We start from the raw sequence: 22,390 nt of genomic DNA, 5'->3' as shown, positions 1-22,390 counted from the left end.
CACTGTTCAATGGATTTATTTATAGTTTGTATTTCCAGCCGTACGTTGTACCAGGTGGATATATTTACAAAGAGATTTTCAATGCAACAAATGAAGGACCTGTATCACATTATTGCAGCAAAAAAAATCTGTTATCAATGGCAGCAACACAATTTGGACATTGCATACAAAAATAATAAAAATAAAGACATGCCATCAGAAACCACGATAAAATGTACAACACCCCATAGAAAAAAACACTAAACTACACTACAGTGTTTATGGACCTGTTCTTTTAGATTAGTTACGCACACAAGTGCCTAAGGTCATAACCAAGATTTTAAAATCAAGACATTTGCTCGGGAAGTTCACTTCGTTGCTGAGTGAAATTCTAAGGTAGTTGTCCGAGTTGCTTTGGTGGTCGCTGGCTGGCGAAGTCAGCATGCTACCAGACTCGACAGGACCGTGAGCCCCTGTTCATCAAAGAAGTTTCTGGGCAGTTGAAGGCTTTCCTGAACTCCTCATAGTTACTCATCGCCCCAATTACTCTTAAAGAAGGAAACAAAACAAACAAAATGGATTAAGATCAGTAAAGTACTGGCACCAGTCGAAGAGTCAACAATCGAGTCAGACAAAAATACAATAAATTGTGAAATTAAAGCAACAGTAGTTCAAGTGTCGGTTTTAACTGGAAATGAGTCAAGCCAAGCCTCTGAGAATTGCGTAGAGATAAATCACATTGAACGTCACAGTAGAAGCACAGCTGAACCCAGAGTTGGTTGACTGGCATGCGAGACAAGAGGGGGACCTCCTAGAGTCTGGGTGACCTTTCGAGAAACTGTCAGACGAAAAATCCCTGACGCTCGGAGCTGGGAGAGTGCAGTGCGGTCAGAAGGCCTTCTCCATTTCGCGCAGTTTCCCACGCGCCGCACAGCAGCCACTGGGGAATCTGGGCTCCTTACCTGTACTTTGGAGGGCTGTGAGCACCACTCTGGATCTGGTCTCTGGCTGCCTCGCGCCTGTAGGCGTTGCAGCGGACCTGGAAGACACAAACCCCCAGACACCCTCCGGTCACCGCCTTGCCTTTGGGAGAGGGGTGCAGTCACACCGGCCAGCTGAGGAAGACGTCTGAACTTACGTGTGCATAGCTGAGGAAGAAGAGCTGGTCGTTTGTAAGGCCCACGCCAGGCAGCAGGGGCTCCTCCTTACCAGATCTCTCTTCGTTGACCCACTTCCTGTAGGCCTGCAAGACAGAAACACAACCACACTGCAAAGCGTGCTGCCGGGGCGGGAGCACATGATGAATTCTGCTGGAGCTCCAGATTCTAGACATGCACTGACAGTCCTGACATGGGACAGTGTCTGTCTTTCACGAGGATCATCGCGCATCATCACCCATGTTCTCTACTGGATGTTTGATCAAGGTTTATGCGTTAAGAAGATGATAATGGATCCCATCTACTAAATGATTGAAAACTAAAGCAGGGACCTCTTAACTGTAAAGGGTTTCCAGTTTGTATTCTTTCTGCAATAATTTTTAAAAAAAAAAAGCAAAACCTGTGATCTTTTCTTCTGCAGCGATGCCAATATTACCATTAATCATGGTTCAGGACAAAACTCTGTCAGTTGGGGTTCTAGGTGTGGTCACTGCAGGCCTGATGCATGTGTGACTTTATTCATCGTGGGCAGATTTATAGTTTAGCTCAATCCAGTACCCTGAAGGCTTGCCGAATTCCCCCGTTGTCTGCTATGTTCTCTGCCAGAGTTCTTTTGCCTCTCACCTGAAAAAACAACAACATGCTATTCAAAAGTCTCCATCATGGTGTGCAGCACAGGGAATCCTGTATAAAAAGGGAGAAATACAGCACCAGAAATACAGAAATACAGCACCAGGTAACGCTATCTTCTTCAATATTTTTTTTTTTAAAGAATGTACATTTTGTCATTAAAAACTTGTTAAAAGCTGTTTGGGAATGAAATGGAGTATAATGAGTATAATTTTGCAGCACTTAGGGTAGAATCATGCTCATGTTTGTAGTTTCATCAATCTTAGTCTGATAAATTCAGTTCCCCATATTAATATTTGCACTTGGAGTGAGTCTGCAGTTGTGGAGTTTACTCTGTGATCTACTGGGACCTTCTACTTCATCAGCTGTTGAAATCTATTGTAAAGTTTGTTCCCTCCAGGCACAAGGGACTTAAAAGGAACAGTCTGCTGTATGTGTAATTCTTTCTACATCCAGCGGCTTCATGGGGAACTAAAAATAACGCTCAGTCCAGTACCCTGGAAAATAACACATGTACAGTGTGATGTCCACTATTACACATGCATTGTAACACACAGGACTCGGCGCCCTGTGGTCTTATCCACGCAATTTCTAGTCTATACTGAAAAACAGCCAAAAAGTGAAGCGGCGGCAGTGTCCCGACGAGGACACCACAGAGCCGCGTGCGCGTTCGGGGCAGACTTTAATTAAGAAGCTCAGTACGCACATTCATGCCAGCTTCCTTCCAGTAGTAATCATTGTACTGCTCCACCATGCACTGCGTCTTCTTGTTGAAATTGGCAGTAGATGCGTCAGTCCACCACTGATCCAAATTCCCATCTTTATCATACTTGCGCCCTAGCAATAGCAGTACAAGACGACAAAAGCAAGTGTTAATTGTTTTCTATGATGTATATTCACATAATCCCCGATTTATGGAAACACATTCAGTGGGAATTTCTTAGGTAAGCTAAAGAAATTAGCATGTGCTGTGTACAGTACCGCAATATGTGCATTGTGTATACATTTTATTTGCAGTTGGTACTTTACAAGAATTCTGTATGGATTGAAGATTTTCTTAAATTTAAAACTATTTACTGGATAATTAAGGGTCCATCAAGAGGGAGGTGCCTTAGTTTGTGCGCTTTGCTCGGCACACGTTTCTGAACAGGTATGCAGGGAGCAGACCCAGGCAACAAAATACATTGGTTAAGAACTGAATCATTTTCTTGACATCTGAAATTTGAGGACCCTTACCATTATTATCAAATCCATGTGTGAGCTCGTGCCCAACGATGACTCCAATAGCACCGTAGCTGAGGGACCTGTGAATGCAGATGACAGCACTGGAGGATGAAATGGAGCCTTGGAACACCACCCCAGTGCCCAGTCCAATGTTCAATGTGTAACATAAAAGGAGTTGTAATAAAAACAGCAAAATGTCTTTAAACTGCCAAAAAAACACCTACTGTAGTTTATTTACAGGTCATGCCAAACTATGATTGTGTGTGTATATACAGTATATGTACATTTCAATCTGTCTTTATATTTTGGGATCTCTGGTGCCAATAATGATCTCTTCATCAAGCAGAGAGTTCAGATAGGCAGTGAATTCAAATTACTACGATGCACCGACAGAAAGGAGCCTAACAGTACAGTAGATGAAAAACGATTAAATGTCATGCACATTATCCCCTGTAATGAGTTGCATCATATTGCAGCTTACACAGTTCTTAATGCTCGCAGTTCGTGACATAAATCCTCATGGGGCTACATGCAGTCAATATGCCAGGTAATGGCGTTCATCCAGTAAAGGATGTCTTACCGAGGATACTTCAAACCCCAGAAGAAAGGCTTCTGCAGCTCTCCAGCTGGGAAGCCTGCAAAACCAACAATGGTGTTTATTACCATACAACCACTCTGCACCAAACAGCCAAATAACAGGAAGATGCATTAATCCCATTTTAATAAAGAGAGGTAACAGATGTCCAGGAGCCAGCAAGAGCTCCCCAGGCGACACGTATCCCACAGTGCTGCAGTGATCAGTGTGGCCCTGCTACAAGATGCACAGAGGAGTATTATGCCAATTAGGTAACAAGGTTTGCTATTGCGTGATTATTTATCCAGCTCTTGTATATTCCGTCAGTACTATCCAGTGTGGGTACAGCTTATTGAAAACTATTGGTTTGCCATTGATACATGTATTTTGTCAGTTTCAGCTGCACAGATTAAATCTTACACACAGTGAAGTGAATATCTTAAAAAGTCTTTGAATAAATCTGTTGAGTGTGTGTATATATACTGTAAGTAGCTAAATAATTTGCTTGTAATACACTACCATTTTGGTTTGTTTTTGCGATGTTATGGTACAGAATCATGCTTCCTTGATTATGGATCTTTATGAGTCGGCATGTATCACACCTGACTTGAGTCATGAATATCTTTTTTTTGTGGTTACAGCTATAAGCGAGTGACTGCTTTCACCCGTGCCAGATAGCAGTGTGGATTCCATCCGTAAGAGACCAGTTTGAGCTACTTCTGGAAAAGACACTTTAAATACAAATCTTGCTTTCACTCAGGAGAACACAAGAGCCAATTGATACAGTGAGGTTTTCAGACAAATCTTAGGTGAGAAAAATTCAGGAGGCCCACAGATTTTAATTAACATCTATCTTGAAGAGTAGTTTTCATACTGGAAGAGCTGCTGCTGAAACTCAGCAGGCAGTGAGATTTGTCTAGGGTGAATTCAAAGGCTTGTTTCATGGTTGCCAGTCAGACAGGTTTTGAACAACCGAAGCTGTAACATAATGAATAGTAGCATGCTTGTGTTTTCTGAAGCTTTTTTTAACACGGCATATAAAAATATCAAAAGCCCTTACGAATCTGATTAGTGGTAGAGCTGTAGAAGGCATTCACAGTAGTAGGATTAGTGAACCATCTGTGAAGGAAAAAAAAAAGGAATTTATTCCTTAACGTGTCTGCATCTTATGTAGCCTTAGAATATATTAACATCTGTAAAGAGTCTCTGAGCTGTGACCACCTACATTTTACTTTTGTCATTTTGCACTGCTTTTGCATGAAAGGAGGCTGTGGTGAAAGAATTTCCTGTAGATCATGTAACAGAAGGTAAATGGCTTTTAGCATCTATGGGTCATGTGCTAGGATTCAGACTTGTTGGCAGTTTAATCTGGCTGCTTTTTATTTGCATTTTATCAATCGTATTGGAAGATGAGTTAGTAACAGCTCATTCGAAAGTCCAATAAAATAAAAAAAAATCAATTTTCTCTTCCTGGAATAACTTTGACCTTATAGCTCTTGGCATTGTCTAGCTTTTGTTATGGCAGAAACAATGAGAAATCAAACTCCTTTGTCTGCTTCCCCGATTAACAGGATGACTACAGATGTTGAAATGCCATACTGAATAGTAAATCATCCTTTTAAATTCATTCTGGAAGCCTTCACTGTTTATTCAGTACAGTTGACGTTTCTCAGGGTAATCATTTGATGCATCAATTTATCTCGCCCTTACTTCACCTTGGGTGGTTATCAAAAAGGTGGTTTGGGTGAGGTCACATTCAAAGCTTTCGTTAACTTCTGAAGGTTGAAACTTTTTGGAGTGTCAGCTCCATCGGCAGTCATCCTCCCTCTCTGGCAATTAAAAAAAATCTGCCCCTTAAAGTTGGCACCGCTGGCTTGTGCCAGGCAGTCGGGACCAAAGTACCTCTGGGCAGCATGCACTGAAAAATACATGCATGTTCCACAAGAGGGGAAACCTATTTTTTCCCACGTGTGTAAATGAAAACGCACAAACGTTCCAGCTCAATAGCCTGGATCCCAGCGGAGATGAAGTGGCTAACGGCAGAATCAGAGCTCCCCCACTGCCCAGAGTCAATAAACTCATTCCGTTCCGCACTCACTGTGTTCGGGGAACGCTCTTGCGCAGCCAGCCAATGTCGGACTGCGCTATGTACTGAAGAGTCTGCAGCACGTTCCCAAAGTAGTCTTTCTCGGAAAATTCCAGCTGCAAGAGGGAAAACACATCAGCCCTCGAAACCCGTTTACAGCAGATACCCAGCCCAGAGCACGTCGTTTTTTCAAACATTCAGAGTTGCTCACTCAACATTCGCAACCACACACACACACACACACACACACACACACACACACACCATCTTGAGGTCTTCGTTGATGTAGGTGTTGTTCATGATGAAATCCGGGTAGCCGACTTTTGCCAGGACTGCATAAGCCTGTTGAGAAAGGATGGGAAAATACGATCATTCAGAGAAAAGTCAAGCAAAGAAAGAAATCCCTCTTGAACGCAAGGGCGGAGAATAATCTGGCACCAGGAGCCATGAACGAATGCTTCATGTAAAGATTAGGAACAGCTTTCTTATCTCACACATGTCACACCAATTTCCCAGAGGGCAACGGGGTCACCTAGTTTTCCCTTTATCTTAATAAGTGGCTCAAACACGTTTCATGTTTTGGTTTCTAATTAGTACCATAATTAGAGCATTGCAGTCACAGAGTTCTTGCTTTCTTGCAAAGCCTGTCCAACAGAGACCAAGTTTCTGCCAGTAACCAATTTTAAACCACACTAGAAGCCTCATTTTAAAGTATTTGAAACCAGTGAAGACCTGCAAGATAATCTCTCACATTCACTCAGTACCAGGAATATGATACTTGGTTTTTTTTTAGTTGCTTCTTCTTTTTTCCAAGTTTCATTTGTATTTAATCAGTCAGACCACCGGGAGCAGGGGCTGCACTGGTCAGCCACCGCACGAAGTCCGTTCAGCGCCTGTTTCAGGACAGCAAGCAGCCAGAAACAGCGTCTTACCTTTTCTTTAGCTTTATTCTTCGTCTCCCTGTCCATCCAGTCATTCTCTTTCTCCAGCATGTCAATGAAAGCCCAGCGGATCCCCTCCGTCAGCTCCTCCATCTGTAGAGAGAAGGATCCCATTTTATGATATTTTCTTTCTTCAGTATCATTATTCGTTTTCAGCAGCTCATATTTCTATGAACGAATTTTCAGAATATTGCAAATGAAACATGAAAGAAAACGTGAATTATGATGACGATTAAGATTGTAATAGTCATGTATCAGCAGCAAGTGGCCATATTTGCAGCACGGGTTTTGTCTGTCTGCACTATTCAGATCCCTCACTGAGTGATTCGGGGTCTAGGAGAATACAGCTGCCCGTTTTCAAGCTCTCCAAGTCTCTCTGGGCAATTCCTGCCAGTACCAGTGCTGACCAGAAGAGGGCAGCATTACCTAGGCCCAAACATCAGGAAGTTCTTGATCACAAAGAAAAAAAAACAGAATTCACAGTTCAATGCGGAGAATGCTCATTACATGCATCCTCTGAGTCTATCGTATGCTCCTATCTCTGGAACACTAACAAGTTCAAATGATGATAGGATCAAGGCGCTGATGGCTTGGGTTCTCAAATCCAGCAGGCCTTACATGCCTGTTCAAGTTACAATGAGCTTTAGCTAAACCAGTCTGTTGCTTCTCTACATTCTTTAGTTGTTCATGATTTAAAGAGATACAGATAACCTCATGAATTTTGGATCCTGAGAACCAGGAGCTGGAATACCCTAACCATGGAGCTCCTAGACTCCTAACCAAAAATCACACTGTTGCGTAGATCTCTCAGTTGACCTGATCGAGCTCTTCCCCACTTTATCTCCTCAACCCCTCTAGCTAAGGCTGGGACTGGGACTGCTTGCTGGCAGCCATAATCCTAGACTCTGCCACTAGGGGGTCTTCAGTGCAAAATCTCTCTGCACATTTCTGACCAGTTGCAAATTTTTAAATGACAGAAAGCAAAGAAGAGTGAATATACAGATTTACTGCTTTGTGTCTGCTTTTTCAATTTTTACTCTGTTAGTATTTTTTAAAATGTCCGTGTGATAAACATACAGCTATAATAATACCACTGATATATATATATAGGCATATAGTAATATAGTGTTACAATAGTTGTAATATGGGAGTATTTATCCTGCAACATGCTTATAAACAGAATCCCTTTTGATTCCTCATGCTGTATTACTGAACTCTGTCTCATGTTGGCTGACGCTGTAAATGTATGGTGTTCTTCCCCCCGGTAATCCTGTTCAACATGATAAGCAAATGGGAGATTTGGGGAAATACTTAATGTGGCAGAATCAAAGGGGAAAGAGTTACCATGAGTTTCTTGTCTTCTTGAAAATGCTCATCCACAAACATTCGGCCAGTGGCATATATAAGAGTGCTTTCCACATAATTCACACACTTGTCCCAGCGTGGCGTTAAAGAAGTAGTCCCAGTGGTCACCTGAACAGGGAACCAGGACAGAAACATTCTGAAACACATCATCATTGTATAAAGCAACATCGTTTTCATCTTTAACATTCCATTTTGAATCTGCAAGCATCACAGCAGGATGTGTACTGTGACGCTGTTTCCCTGTGCACTGTTTTTTGAACAAAAACATCCTTTCAAAAAAAAGAACACACTGGTAGCGTGCCCCACTCCTCCAGCCTGTTCAGTGAGCAGGAGGTGGGCCACTTAGCTGCATATTTTCCATACTTACCCTGGCGAAATCCAGATATCTGTAGAGGAACCGTCTGCTGAGGGTTGTTATCCTGGAGTAGACAGTTGCCCACATGATGTAGTTAGCAACAGTCCTGCAGTAAAGTCACAGAGAAGACAAATTAAGTAATTCAGTGAAACGGTCCTGCAGTAAAGTCACAGAGAGGACAACTGCAGTAATTCAGTGCAGCAGTCCTGCAATAAAGTCACTGAGAAAACAAAAAATGTTAGGTTCAACAGTCCTAAAAAAATACAGTCTTAAATTTAGGGATTTAGAATAATTTACAGATTACTGCTTTATTGACGTCAGTCAGAGAATGAATCACTTTGACGTGGGCACGTTATCAACTATGACGAACTCCAAGACAAACATCATACAAATTAAGAGAAGGAGCAGAAATTACCATTACCTGTTGTTGGTCTAGTAGCATTTCAGATGAAATTATAATACAAAGGGTTTTAAAAGAAATATAAATGATTGTTACTATATATTGAAGTTATGTAGAACCTTATTAATGCAGCCATAAATATTAATGACCGTGACAGATTTACACTAACCCTCATAACTACTGAATATCTACAGCGTCTCGGTTTATATTAACACCCCTTAAGTGTATATCTACTAAAACTTTATTCTGACAACGCACCCTCATTTGCTAGTCGTGATTTCTAGACTAGTGCCACATGTGTGGCCTGAGGCTGATAATCAATGCAGAAGAGTTGTCAGGAAGCTGAGCAGATAACACTCAGCCAGGGCGGTCCATATGAACATAAACGCGCTGTGTACAAGCCCTGATGTGTGATGTGGCTGAGAGGCTTGAGTCTGTTACACGCAGCCCACATCCAGCACAGTGGATTGACCTTGCCACCAGACCAGGCAGCACGGACACACAAGGAGCTGTACTGGCTGGCGTGCTCAATCACAAGGGGAGCTGGTTAGGCTCCAAGACCTGCAGGAGCCATTACACTGCTAAAGGTGGTGCAGCTCTTACATAATGTATTATTTAGCTCGTTCAGACCCAAAGTGGAGTCAGGGAAGCAGAACGAAGAGATTCCCCAACACAGGCTGCAGCCCATGCATTTTATACACAGGATTTAATGCAACTGAAATGTATCTGACAGTATAAAGTGTGCACAAAAAGTTTATACAGTAGATTTTCACAAGCATGATGTCAAATATTGTTATATCAACATCTATCTGTACATATTCAGTTATAGCTGGTACGGATGAGTAGCCTAACATACACTCATCCCTGGTTAAACTAGCACTTTACTCACGAGTACTCGTTAAAATGAGTAATACATGTTCCTGCCTATTTAGTTTAAACGTGTGAACTTCTGCCATGAATATTAGCTCCAAGGGTATAACTTGCTCTTCAGTTTTTATTTTTCACCTCTCTTGGCTGCTGTCATCTTAACTATCTTAACAAAAATGCTAAGAGTAATATACCAGTTACGAGGTAAAATAATATTTTGAAAGCATAATTTGTAAAACAATAATATTAATTCACTAATTTCACCGTTTTATACAATGAAGTGTTTTATTATCACTATGCACCCTGCAAATGTACAGTACCAGTATCACCAATGTGATGCTCTTTCATGGTTATGGGTATATTCTGTCTTTGGACAGGATTTCTTAACTAATATAAAAAACAATAAAAAATGTTTTTGATTATTTGACATTTATTGTTCGTGCGTACATTAGAGACCATAACTATTTTATTTTCCTTATATAATACTTCCAAACATTAACACTTTCCGTAAAATTGTTGGTAAATTCTACCTGTTGTGACATACATGTACACTTAGCAATTTATGTTGCCCAACTATTCAAATACTGTACATCAGAAAGTTCCTAAATTCAGCTGCTTTATGGACAGTTCCAAGCACATGGAATGGACTTTTACTGTTTGTGTATTTTAATGGGAATTTGGTGTCACTTTCAGAAGTTTTGACCTACGAGCAGAAATATTCTAGTTGGTTGTGCTGGGATAGCGAGGGATGTGTGTGCTTCTCACAAAATGCCTTTTTAGCACTTAGTGCAAAACTCTGATTCAGACTGTCCTGGCACACAGTGAGGCCCAGGCTGCTGGGCACCCAGACAGCAGTGCTGTTCGATCTCACCACGTGCTCAGGACCAGAGCTAGTTAAACGAGCTGGCAGGCAGCAACTCCTGGGACCCCCCAGAGAACTCTGAGCCCAGCAAGACAGAAAAGCTCTGGACATAATTAGGGCGGGGGTGTACAGTGGGCTGCCTGCTCACACAAGATCCCTCTTATTTTATTATGAAGGACATTGACCCTAACGACTCAAACGTCATACCACCAAAGTCACGCAAAGCTCTGGGGGAATTGTACAGTCCCCGCCTAACGGAGAGTCATTAACATAGCTCTGTCTGAAGGAATAAAAAAGGAAAAGGAAACATTTCATTCATAAATCACGAAATTAGGGGACTGGGGAGGTCAAGGAATAACAAGCACTTTAACTGTGTCTAGTCCTGCCATGGTGGCTATGTCTGTTGAAAACAAGATGGATGGTGTGGACTATATTTTGGTATAAAAGGCTCTGAGTGCCCCCGATTCTCTTCTTTCTTTATAATTAGTAATGAGCAATGTGCCAGAGAGAAAGCAAACAATGACCTTTCCAGATTTATTTTTGTTTAAGCATTATTCTTTTTTTACAAAAAAACAACATTATTTCCATTCCAGTGTGTGGGTGAGCCTCTTCATTATAGCTTTCTAAATAGAAAGAAATGTGACTGTTAGACACAGCTTTCAACCTTAAATACTAACCTTGGAGAAAGTAAATAAATTGACTAGACCATGGGAATATACTGTACAGTGAAATATCACAATAAACGTTTCTCAGGAAGGTTGACTGCAGCACACACGTTCCCAGTGGGGCAGCAAAAGAAAGTTAAAAACCAATGCAAAACTAAAGTTACTGCCTGACACACTTTAGTTTAGATTCCTGTTATAACTGTACATAAACCATTGAACATGTTATTTATGTTGCCGTAAAAAGTATTACAAACTTGAGGGGGGCGTTTCAGGCTGTGATCAGGATTAGGGTTTTGGATTCATCTACAGCAGAGGCTGACCATTACCACATTTCTGGCACCCTGTTAATACAGCACATTCATTTCTGAAACATGAATTGCCAGGTGTGGACATGTGGTCTCCAGTTTCGCATTTTGAATACTGTGGAAGCACAGCGGTAAAAAGTGTGAAAATCTTCAGGAGAGGAAACAGGGACATAATTAAAAATTTGGTTTCCTACAGGTGCAGTTGAAGCGTTTTCTTTTCCTTATAAACGCTTTCTTTGTGCACTTCAGGAGACATCTAGAGCAGTACTGGTGTACACGTTTATTAACGTTACCGAGCAGTTTCCCTTAGTTGGGCGCACCTTGCCTCACCTTTTGTCTGTGGTCTCCAGCAGCTTGAAGAGGTCTTTGAAATACTGGGGCACGCGCACAATCACTTGCTCAGATGAAGTCAGGCTCCTGAGTTCAGGGTACAGCCTGGTGTCCACCACTGCTTTGATATACTCTAGCCAGTTGAACTAAGAGAACAAAGACAACAAAGTTCAACCTTGCTGGCCTCCAGCTCAAACACCTCACTCTAGTAACACAAAAAACTGGATTCGAAAGGCATGTGTTGTGTACTGGGGAAAGGGGGTCTCTAAGATGCCTGTATTAGTGTCCCTTAGGAAGCAAAATGATTTGTCACCCTTGTTCACCTCCCGGTTTTAAGAAAAAAGCCAGAAGACTTTCACGTGTTTTTTTTCTGATCCGTCACCTGTAAGCTCATTACCTGTGGCACTGTTCTCTGCAGCCGGGAGAGACTGTACTTGTTGTACATGGCCTCGCTGGTTCTGTTCTCAAACGGGATTAGGATCTGAAGGAAAATCATCACCACAGCTGTTAAGGACACGTGACGGGTGAATTGCGTTTGAATCGGCGAAGACCATTTCTGTTTTCCAGCGTGAGATAGCCGCCCTACTCCCGCCCGTCAGAATGTACCCTCTCCCTGCAGGCCCCTCAGATAAACTTCACATTGCATGGGCTGGTCTCATGATGCGCTGGACACCCTTCAAACATATTCTGGCTGCACCCTTGCTCATTTCATCATACCGTATGCAGGCGAAAGTTGGCAGGAGACAAATGTGACTCGTTGCCGAGCAAAGATTTCTCTTAGTGAATGAACCGTTGTGTTTTATTTTGGATGTACAGTAATAGATATTGAGGTTTTTTTCTTCGGCAGATCTCGTCCTCTTGTTTTTTTCAACCCCATATTCTACTATGCAAAAGAATATAAAACTTGATACTACAGTTTCAGATTTTGAGAGAGTCACATTCCAATCGCATGTCAACATCAAAGTGAAGCTGTATTCAGAATTTCAGACTGCAGTTTCTTGCATCGTTCTTTTCACTCACCTCCGCCAGCTTGATCTCAAACTCAAGGACGTCCTTCATCTGTGTCGCGGCATCGTACTGATTGGCTCCCAACATGACAGCAACGTCAGTCATCAGCTTGAGCAGGGCCTGGCGGTACTGTGGGGGCAAGGGAGCAGACCCAGGGAGGTCACAGTGCTCAGGACCAGTAACGCATGGCCTAATTCATGGAGGAGTAATCCTGCTCCCAGAGAGCCTGTGTGTCTGCAGGGTTCCAGTCCCACTCCTCAACCAGCTCACTGTTGACTTAATAGGACCAACTGAACAATGGTTCCTCATGGCTCAGCTCTTCAGCTGCTGCAGCTTGGAAGAGACCTAGAAAACCTGCAGACAGCACCTCCTTAGGAGCAGGATTTCTCACCCCTATTCCAATGGAATAGAACACTCCCTAACAGCTGGAAGACTGTACTTATACTATTCTACAAAGCACTCTAACTTGTACCAGAATGGTGCTTGGACGCAAGAGGAGACATCAGAAACGTCCCGTGATATGACAGATTTATGGTAAAAAAGTCTTGCTGAAGCTCTTTTCAGGCTTATTCAAGTGAAGTGGCATCAAATGGTTTCCGTCTGTGCCAGATGCACACTCATAAGCCTGTACCTGGAAATCAAGGGCTCGTCGGGGACTGCAGGCGGAGCTGTCCTACAGACAGGCAGTACTCACCAGTTCAGCCTCCGTGGTGTTGGTGATGTAGTCCTCCCTCGAGGACAAGGACAGGGAAGCCTGGTCCAGCTGCACAAGCACACAACACACGCTGGTTGACCGCTCGTTGTCCTTCTCAAGCAAACCGTGACCCTGACCTTTTCTGGTTTCCTGTGCGAGACTGCGGCGTCTCGGTGTGCAAAGGAACTGCTGCCCGCCAGCATGCGTATCAGAAAGTTGGCCTTACGTGAACGCAGAAAAACAACACTGGATAGGCATTTTATTTATGGGTTTAATTCCTCGCCTGCTGAAGACTGGAGTAGGACGGGCGCTGGGACCAATTACGTTAATAAGTAAACGATTCTGCAATTTCCCTCATGGGATCAATAAAGTATCTATTTATGACTGCACTGTGCATCATGCTTGCCTTATCACCACCGTCAGAGGGACCCAGTGTCTCCTGGGAGTACGGCAGCGAAAGAGGGCATTACCTTTATAATGTACTGGTTGGAGTTCTTGTCGTCGGGGGCCACGTACATGCGTAGCAGCACTGACTTGCTGTGCTGGCCCCGGAGCAGCGCCAGCGTGTCCGCCAGGCTGAAGCGCCTCTCCTCCCACTGCCACTGCGGCCCCAGGCTGCCCCCCAGGACCGGCCAGCGCAGCTCCGACCGCCTCAGCAGGGCCAGCAGGGGCTTGGCGTCCTCCATCTCGATCGCCGCTGGGGCGGGGGAGGAGGAGGAAGAGGAAAAGAAATTCAATAGCAGACACGGTGGTCACCGTGCTGGCAGCGGCGGTCTTGCTGGCAGTTGGCATGAGTGGTATGAGTAGATGTAGCAGTAAAATCAGGCAAAGGTTATGAATGAAAGCTGCAGTAAAAGATCCTATTCAGCACCACTGTTGAAATCCGGTCACTTACTTTCATTCATGCAAGAGCGATACAGCACCTTCGCTTTGCGTATAGCTTCGATTTCTCTCGGGTCTATGGGTTTCTCCAGCAGCTCTAGAGAACAGCACAAGAAAGCATCAATCATCCGAGCTCTGGTGCTCTAAACAACACACTGCTATGTAATTGGCTTAATTGACCCTAATAATTGCTCAATTCGGTCCACTGTTGAAGGTCTTTTTAATAATTCACAGCTGGCTGAAACAAAGACTTGATCCAGAATAGAACATAAGTTTCAAGGGTGTGAGTTTGATTTCTCTGTCCTGGACCTAGAATTCAGTTCCCTGACTTACAGACTGTGAGCAGACATCATCCCAGTTCGAAAACAGCATAGGTTCTCTTTAACCGTGATTGAGACTTGTCTTCCTGTCTCTGTCTCTTAAACAATTCCTCATTACTGTGCCGTTCCGTAAATGGTTGTGTTTATATATAGCTGAGTAAACAGAAACACTGCGAATGAACGCTGTGTAATTATACAGCGCCGGGCCGGAAACCTCCTACTGCAGTTCCTCTCTGTGTTGAGCGCACAGACTCTGAAACGTCACAGCACTGCTCCGGGGGACATGGGCAGCCACAGCTGACATCCTCTACAGACAGTGGAGTACTGCTGAAAACCTGGCAGATATCACTCAGCCAGCACATTCTTTAAAAACAAGTTCCCCCAGAGATACCCACCTGTTGTCCTATCCCTTCTATAAGGATCCTTCAAGGTGAAGCTCGGAACAACCTTGTAAAGCAGTATGGTGGGTAAAATGTAATGGATTTAATGCTGCCAAGGGGGTTCATCTAGTGAACTTCTACAGAAAACTACAGACTGGTCCAGTCCTGTCCAGGTGTGCTGCAGGACCAACTCCTGGGTGTGACTTTGCAGGCAAGGTGGGTACCTGACTGGGCCTGAAGCTCGGCTACAGGGAGCACGAAATGCACTGGCGCCTGTGTCAAATGGGGAGGTCTCGCAGTTTAAGCCAAACCCATTAAAAAAATATGATTACCCTGCATTCATGAAGTGTTGGTTAACTCAACGTACTTTACATACTGTACAAGATTCACTTCATCCACGCTAAAGTGGGTCTCCACTAGACAGCAGATCAGGCTGGGCACTTTAGTTAGACCAGATTGTATGAGCCCCGAGTGGACAGGGGTGGGGATACCACAGTTAGCCTCCCTGCTCTTACAAACTGCACAATAGCTCTGTAAAGACATTAAAGACTTGGTCTTAAATGACCAAGTAGTCAGGACCTCAGCTGAAAGTCGCATCTAAAGGATGGCACCTCCTATAGCATACTGTCCCCTGTCACCATTACTGAGGCGTGGGTCCAGAAAAACAGGCCCAGAGGGAAGGCCACACCTTACTGGTCCACCAGCGCCACTTGCACAGCTGTCCCCAGAGGTCGCCCTTACGCTGTGCGCACAAGAGAGCAGCCGTGTGGAAGAGACAGCAGAGGCAGTGAGCTTGAGCTGGGACCTGTCTCACCTTTCAGCTTGATGTCGACGTTCTGCCTGAGCCAGGGGTAAATCCCGTAGCTGGAGGAGTCCTCTGGGATGGTGTTGTCGTGCAGCCACCCGCCGCAGGCATACTGGTAGAAGTCAGCACAGGGTGGGACTGAGGTGTCCATCTTGCTGATAATGGAGCCCGCTGGAACAGCAGAAGCAGATGTCAGTGATGAGCAACCCATTCCACACCGGGCCAAAAACTGCAGATCAGCTTGTAGCGCAGTCACGGCCACACCCACTCCCGAGTGGAAACAAACCCGCAGGAGTGGCGGCTCCGTAAATCAGCAGCAGCTTCGGTGCTGGAGAGTAAGTTAGCTCAGTGAAGCCTGAACTGAGCTCATGTAACCACCCTGACGTACTACAAAATCTCTTGGCCTGGACCTAGGTAGCCCTGCTCTACAAGTTAAAAAAAATACCTTTTTGGATCTTTTTAAATCTTTACAAGTTATCTTATTCTTTTAAGTGAAATGCCATGCTTTAAATCTTAAAAGTCCTTAACTTAATGACCTTCGAACAGTTCCCTACAGACTGGAACTGGCATTGTATCAAGATGAGAAAGCATACAGGGGAAATGGTTTTGACAGCCTCCATCTTTTTTCAGGAACTTAGACTAACAACGAAAACAAAGGCCTGCAACAGGATCTGAGCCCAGCTCTCTTTACTTCAGCCATGCGGAAGAGTAACCACCTTGACTCTGACTGACCAGTCTGCACAGCACTCAAGTGCAATGCGAACCTTCAGTTCATTCTTTCTTGCATAAGAAATAAATAACCGGCTCTACGCTTGAAGGAAACGACCACAGTTCATGGGAAAAGAAAGAAGGCTTAAGGAGTACTATTTTTCGGACCAAGTGCTGCTGGTGAAATCAGACAAACTTTGTGACAGAGGAAGAAAGGGAAAGTCCATACCAGCTTCAATGCACTCCAGTGTCGAGCAGTACTCTTCAGATTGAAGGTTTATTGAGCCTCGAGACGCTAGAGAAAGAAAACAATGTACTGCTGATGTTCAGAAGGTTACAATGATCATTCCTGAACACTTCACAGAGCAAAAAGAGTAAAAAAATGAAAAGAGGCTTCCGTCTTCTCGCAACAGAGCATTTTGAAGACCCATATTCTACAATTTTCTGTTTTTCTCCTCAAGACCAGATCCAGAGTGTGCTTTATTAACCCCCCTGTAATTTGATTTTAGCTCATGTAATCATATAACTAAATCCTATCTAGAGATCATAACATCACTGACATTGCAAATCAAGATTTATTAACATATTAACATGAGACTCCTTCAACTAAATGGAATTTACATTCCCCTGAGCATCCCGACGCCTGTGTTAGAAGTACTAGTCTCCCGTATTAAGCCCAGCAGGACACACAAGACCGCAGTACCAGATAGCACATTTTCCCCATGCCTGCTATTTCTGCTCTCGGTAGAGTGTCCCATGTACCCTTCCAATGGGCCAAGGCAGCCTGTGGAAAGACTCAGTAGATGTCCTGTTTGTAAGGCACTTCTCCACTAAATTACTTAAATCGGAGGTTGACTGGTCAGCCTTGAGGACCCTCTCTGCCAAGCGAGCTGTGACTCTCACCATTCCAGAGATCTTGTACTCTTGGCCTACACTGAGGTCACTCCTTCCAGAGGATCTCATGGAACTCACAGTTGTCGAAGTTTAAATGTCACCAACCTGCTGAAGCAGCTGCTGAGACCCGCTGTGCACAGACCACATTAACAAACTCAGAGTTGCTGTGCTGGCACCATAAAGCAGGCTTGTCACCTTATGTTTTGCAAATTAAGCCACTCAGCAATGTATGTTATTACAGATTTTTTTGGAGGTTTCTGTGCTGTTGATTTGCTGTGTTTAGTACAGTAGCTGCAGGGCATGAGCCCCACACGTTGTCACAGACGCACAACTGCTGTTTAAAAATACTTTTCACATCAACATAAAGAGCAGTGCAGCACTGGATCTCAGCTCGCCAGCGAGGCCAGGCAGAACGCAGCTCGAATTTTCACCAGCTGAAAACCAACACGCTGCAGCCTTCTGTTTTCAAACAACAAAATTGAATGGAAATGAATATATACATACGCCCGTTTCCATAGCTGCATAATAAAATGTTTGCTTGCTTACTTTTATGCTTTTTTCTCTGGCAGTGGTTCTGCGATAGAGAGATTCAGGTAACATGTGATTAGTGTTATTGCCTGGACTCGTTAACGCAAGCTGGAGACGTCATATTACTTCTGACTGCCTTCCTGATCCTGTTCTTATGGATGCGTCTACCTTCTTTTGAGTGGGCACGCACCTTTAATCAAAGGACTCCTCCACATTCATCATTTAGACTTTGCAGAGCAAAAAATATTATTCATTTCCCTTTCACCCCACATCTGTGTCATTGTCAATCAGTGCAACAGAACTATAGAGATGTGATTTCAGAACTATAACGCAAAATGTGCCTTTCACCTGCAGGTACTTAATGAACTTGTCTTGAGCCTGTTTTCTGCAGAATAAGAGACGAATAACTGAGATACAATACCCTAGTCTGAATTACAAAAAAAAAACATTTCAATCCAGGCTGCAAACCCAAGCAGATGGCACTCCACGACACTCAATGTTACATTTTATTAAGTTTGTATACTAGACAATGGGCATGCTCATATGTTTGGAATTTTAACTCTTTGGGCAAAGGTATAATTGCAGTACCCACGAATGCATGTTGTCGGTTTAAACACACACAGGCACATGGAAATGGCAGTAATGACAAACAAATATCCGTGTGCCATTGAGAAGCCTTGGGAAACTTACCGAGGATGATCACAGCCAGCAGGACCAGAGACAGGCACACGAAGACGGCCAGCATTGCCTTTAGCAGCTTGTTGGACTTCGGGGCCGCCTTGGGCCCAGGATTCCCCAGTCGTTCCATCTCCATGGTGGCAGAGAGAAGACTTTTTGGCTCAACTGAGACAAGGAAGAAGGGGGAAAAAAGAAACTCTAAATGGAGTCGGCTCAGCTACTTGGTCAGCGAAGTATCTTCAGCTACCTCGCCTCCCCTCCCTCTCTTTCCACCAGGGAAAAAAAAAAAGCCGTCGTCACCCGTCTGACAAATGAGCAATATTTCAGAGAATAACTAAAACTCTGACAGCAGCGAGGGCTCACTCCCAGCTGGCTTCCAGTCACACACAGCCACTGGGATAGACTCAGAGGAGGGCAGAGATGTTTGCTTGTAACCTGGGCCCTCTGGAGGACATCCCTGTGATTTACTGTGCTGTACCAAGTGCTCTCTGCCACACTAGCTCAGATATTCCAGAAAGACTGGCAGGAGGAACGCAGGGGATCGCTCACTGGGATATATATGTAAAAAAAAGGGCAGTCCTTGAAGACAGAAGAAAAAAGCCAAGCAGTATTTAAGTGTGCTGTAATTAAACGGTCTAGAGCTCTTCTGTCGGAGTTGGGCCGTTCCCTCTCTCTCTCTCTCTCTTCTCCTGGCTAGCAGGACGCTAGGCTTTATATCCAGGTACCTGCACCAGAACAGGGCGGGATGATATGTTCCACTCATGCACAAAAACACGTTTAAGCATTTTAAAAAAAGCAGCTGCTATTTTGAGGACACTATACTTAAGCAAAAAAAAATGCACACGGCACTGAAGTGTTTTTGACTACTGAGGAAACGGAGAAGCAACATAATGAAGCAACCTTTTTAAAAAACTTATGAAGAAGCTATTTTGAGGACACTTACCCCTAAGCAAAAGAAATGCACACATCTTGAGTGTTTTTTGAGTGCTTGAGTGTAAACCATTACACCTGACCTGTAACAAATAGCATAGAAAGATCTGCTTTTTTTTATTTGGGCTGTATTGTCTTCTCTATGCAGTATTTGACAGTAATCTGGGAGCCCAGGAACTGAATTCTAGTCTGCAAAGATTGTACTGAAAAGAAAAGGTGAATGTGAGAGGATTTTTTTTAGTGTTATTTTACAAATAACAAACCACAATGTGCAGATACTAACCTGTAGCACATTAAAGTCTTGTGCTTAAACAGCCAATAAGTTGTAATATAAGGGATTCATAAAAAAAGTGTTGTAAACCCTATTTTTGCAGTCTGCACAATGTAATCTGCGCCATCGAGTGCAGTCAGCTCACAGGCTGGGAGTGGAAGGGCTGACGAATTGACCTCGATCTTCACTTTCAAAAACATTTTTTCTCCCCTAAATTACCTGCTGTACACAAGTTTCACTTCCTGAGCACAGATTCATTTTGACTCTCCTGACCTGCAGTAGCATAATCCACTACAAAATGGTAAGGGCTGGAGATGATACACGAAAGTGAAATTGACCATTAACTCAACCCTGAACCTCTATCTCATTGCACGTTGTGCAATTTAAACAGTGCTAATGATTTCAAAAACTTACTTCTTAAAACCAGATCATTTTCAACAACTAATACTGGTAATACAGTATTCTAAAATGGGTGTTCTTAGGTCCTTATCTGACTCTGAAAATGTCATGCCCTTCCTGGTCAGAAAGTGGACAGGGATGTCGTGTGATAGAACTGGAAAGGAATTTACTTTTGTCTCATCCAAGCAGGCTGATCTGCAGTCCATATCCAAATGCCATGTATTTCCACTTAGCCGCTGGCTTTTAACAGGGGTGTGAATGAGGGCCAAAGGCTAACTGCGCACACACACATAAAAGGCAGCACAATCTGGCTGCAGTTGTATGAGCAAATCATCTGTCTGGCTAGAGAGAATGGTATCTTCAAACAACAAGAGCCTTTGCCTCTTCAGATGGGAGGCCTTTTGCATATTTCCACCATGCATCTGCTAGATTTCTCTTTTCTTTCAGCAATTTAATTAAGCCTTTTTGTTGAATGTTCCCCTATCAGTGATTTCCATTGAAATGCCTGCCGGGCTGGCAGCGTCTGCGCCTGTGGTGCAGATAACAGCAATTTCTGTGTGCAGAGCGTGAGGCAGGAGCCAGCCACCAGCAATGTGTGATTTTACTGCACAGGCCCACGCGTGTCCATGCCCCCTCACCCAACCTGAGCCGCCCACTGATGCTCCCTGGGTCCTGGTGTACGTCTCTGCAAAACCTAGGCAGGAGCATCGGATGCAAGTAGGGAGGGAGGGCAAGTGGCCCCCCTCCCCCTGGATGCAACACCAGTCCACTGCAGCACCTCGGAGATAGGAACAGCTTGGGTCAGCCCGCCCAAGTGAACCAGCTTGTCACTGGTCATCATATCATTCCAAACATCACCTTTCAGCCATCTAGGAAGGCGGTGTTGGAAGGGTAAATGAGCAGTGAATGTTTCAATAAGCTGGAAAAAAAAAACCATACTGTACGCAGACAACAGGGAACATAAAATCTTCAAAGGTGGCATGTGATTCAGTGGGGGAATTTAATTGCTTACCTTTACATACAGCACCACAGTTCATTCCAAAGGACCCCAGAGAGTTTTATAGGAGGGGACTATCTGGAGTGCAGTCCCACCTGCATGACACACAGCACCACTCAACAGATCATGAGGGAGGACCCAGAAGTTACTTTGGCAATTGAATTAAGGGGGAATGTTGGGGAACTGCTGGAATTTAACCAGGATGCTGGGGCTAATGACGCTCAGACAGTGCAAGGGGAACTTTAAAGACCAAGCAGTCAGGACCCCACTTTGACATCCATTCTGGAACAAGCTGCCCAGTCGTGATGTTGAAGCTTTTAAGTTGATGACTTGGATTCTTTCAAGAAACATATGGATGAGACACTTGGATTAATTTGTTACTAAAATCCAAATTAGTTCTAAATGCGCTAAAAGGTCCTCTTTACTTTGTAAACTAATTTCAATAATATTGCATTGAATTAAGCTACACAGTATATCACTTAGTCACTGTAACCGATACGTCACCCTATAAACATTGGGCTCAGATAACGCAAAAGCTGGTACAGTATGTATTAAGTTATTGAATCCCATTTTTCCAGGTTTGCAAAATCCAGATGTAGAGGTAGAATCCGACTTCAAATAAATCCAACCCTATTTGTGAGAGCTGCGAAAAACATTTTGGAAAAACTGTTACTGGTTACATTTTCCATCTCGGCCTTTTCCGCAAGTTTATTCACAACAAATTAAGAACAGCAGTCTTTTCGAGGAGTTATGACAAGCAAGATGTTTTTATTTAACGTCTTTTGTTCTGATGTAAGTTGTGTTGCAAATCACGGGTCACAATTTAATTTTGCCAGGAAATCGCTGATCAAAGCAGAAGGCAGTCTATAATCTGCTCCTTTCACACAAAGTAAAACCCACTTCTAAGGAAGCCTTCGGGAACCACCAGTAGAGCACACTGCATTGAGGGACGTTTCACAGTCTCATTAATACACAGCTGTCCCTGTGAAAGATTATACCTACGACAGCAGAATCTGCAACCACTACAGCAAGCTTTGTCTTGCAGATCGGTCCCCTCCCAAAAAAAAAACAGATGAAAATTGGACAAGCACAGATTCTAGATGTATTTCCATATATTCTGATACATGGGATAATGATGAATTTAATTTCTCCCACT

The 22,390-nt window shown here is 43.7% G+C and overlaps 1 protein-coding gene across 1 annotated transcript; it reads right to left on the bottom strand.

Moving 5' to 3' along the window:
- Positions 1-19,316, bottom strand: phex (phosphate regulating endopeptidase homolog, X-linked). Its single transcript, XM_006627750.3, has 22 exons — positions 18,650-19,316; positions 16,767-16,832; positions 15,839-16,000; positions 14,338-14,421; positions 13,913-14,139; positions 13,443-13,511; positions 12,761-12,877; positions 12,138-12,221; positions 11,741-11,886; positions 8,324-8,417; positions 7,936-8,064; positions 6,583-6,684; positions 5,915-5,992; positions 5,663-5,766; positions 4,625-4,683; positions 3,571-3,625; positions 3,003-3,070; positions 2,473-2,603; positions 1,695-1,760; positions 1,118-1,222; positions 942-1,018; positions 1-527 (listed from the first exon to the last, which is right to left on the bottom strand). Exons 1-22 carry the CDS (start codon positions 18,771-18,773, stop codon positions 425-427), a joined length of 2,250 nt encoding a protein of 749 aa, XP_006627813.1. The 5' UTR covers positions 18,774-19,316; the 3' UTR covers positions 1-424.
- Positions 19,317-22,390: the final 3,074 nt, after the last annotated feature.

The sequence above is a fragment of the Lepisosteus oculatus genome, chromosome 5 (assembly GCF_040954835.1).
Source record: "Lepisosteus oculatus isolate fLepOcu1 chromosome 5, fLepOcu1.hap2, whole genome shotgun sequence".
Lineage (NCBI taxonomy): Eukaryota > Metazoa > Chordata > Actinopteri > Semionotiformes > Lepisosteidae > Lepisosteus > Lepisosteus oculatus.
This window is presented reverse-complemented; position numbering and strand designations above follow the sequence as displayed.

Coding starts and splice junctions, on each gene's coding strand:
- phex (XM_006627750.3), bottom strand. CDS start 18,773: ATGGAGATGGAACGACTGGGGAATCCTGGGCCCAAGGCGGCCCCGAAG. Junction 12,878..13,442: donor ACACCACGGAGGCTGAACTG/GTGAGTACTGCC, acceptor TTGCCCCCACAG/TACCGCCAGGCCCTGCTCAA. Junction 5,993..6,582: donor AGAATAAAGCTAAAGAAAAG/GTAAGACGCTGT, acceptor CTTTCTCAACAG/GCTTATGCAGTCCTGGCAAA.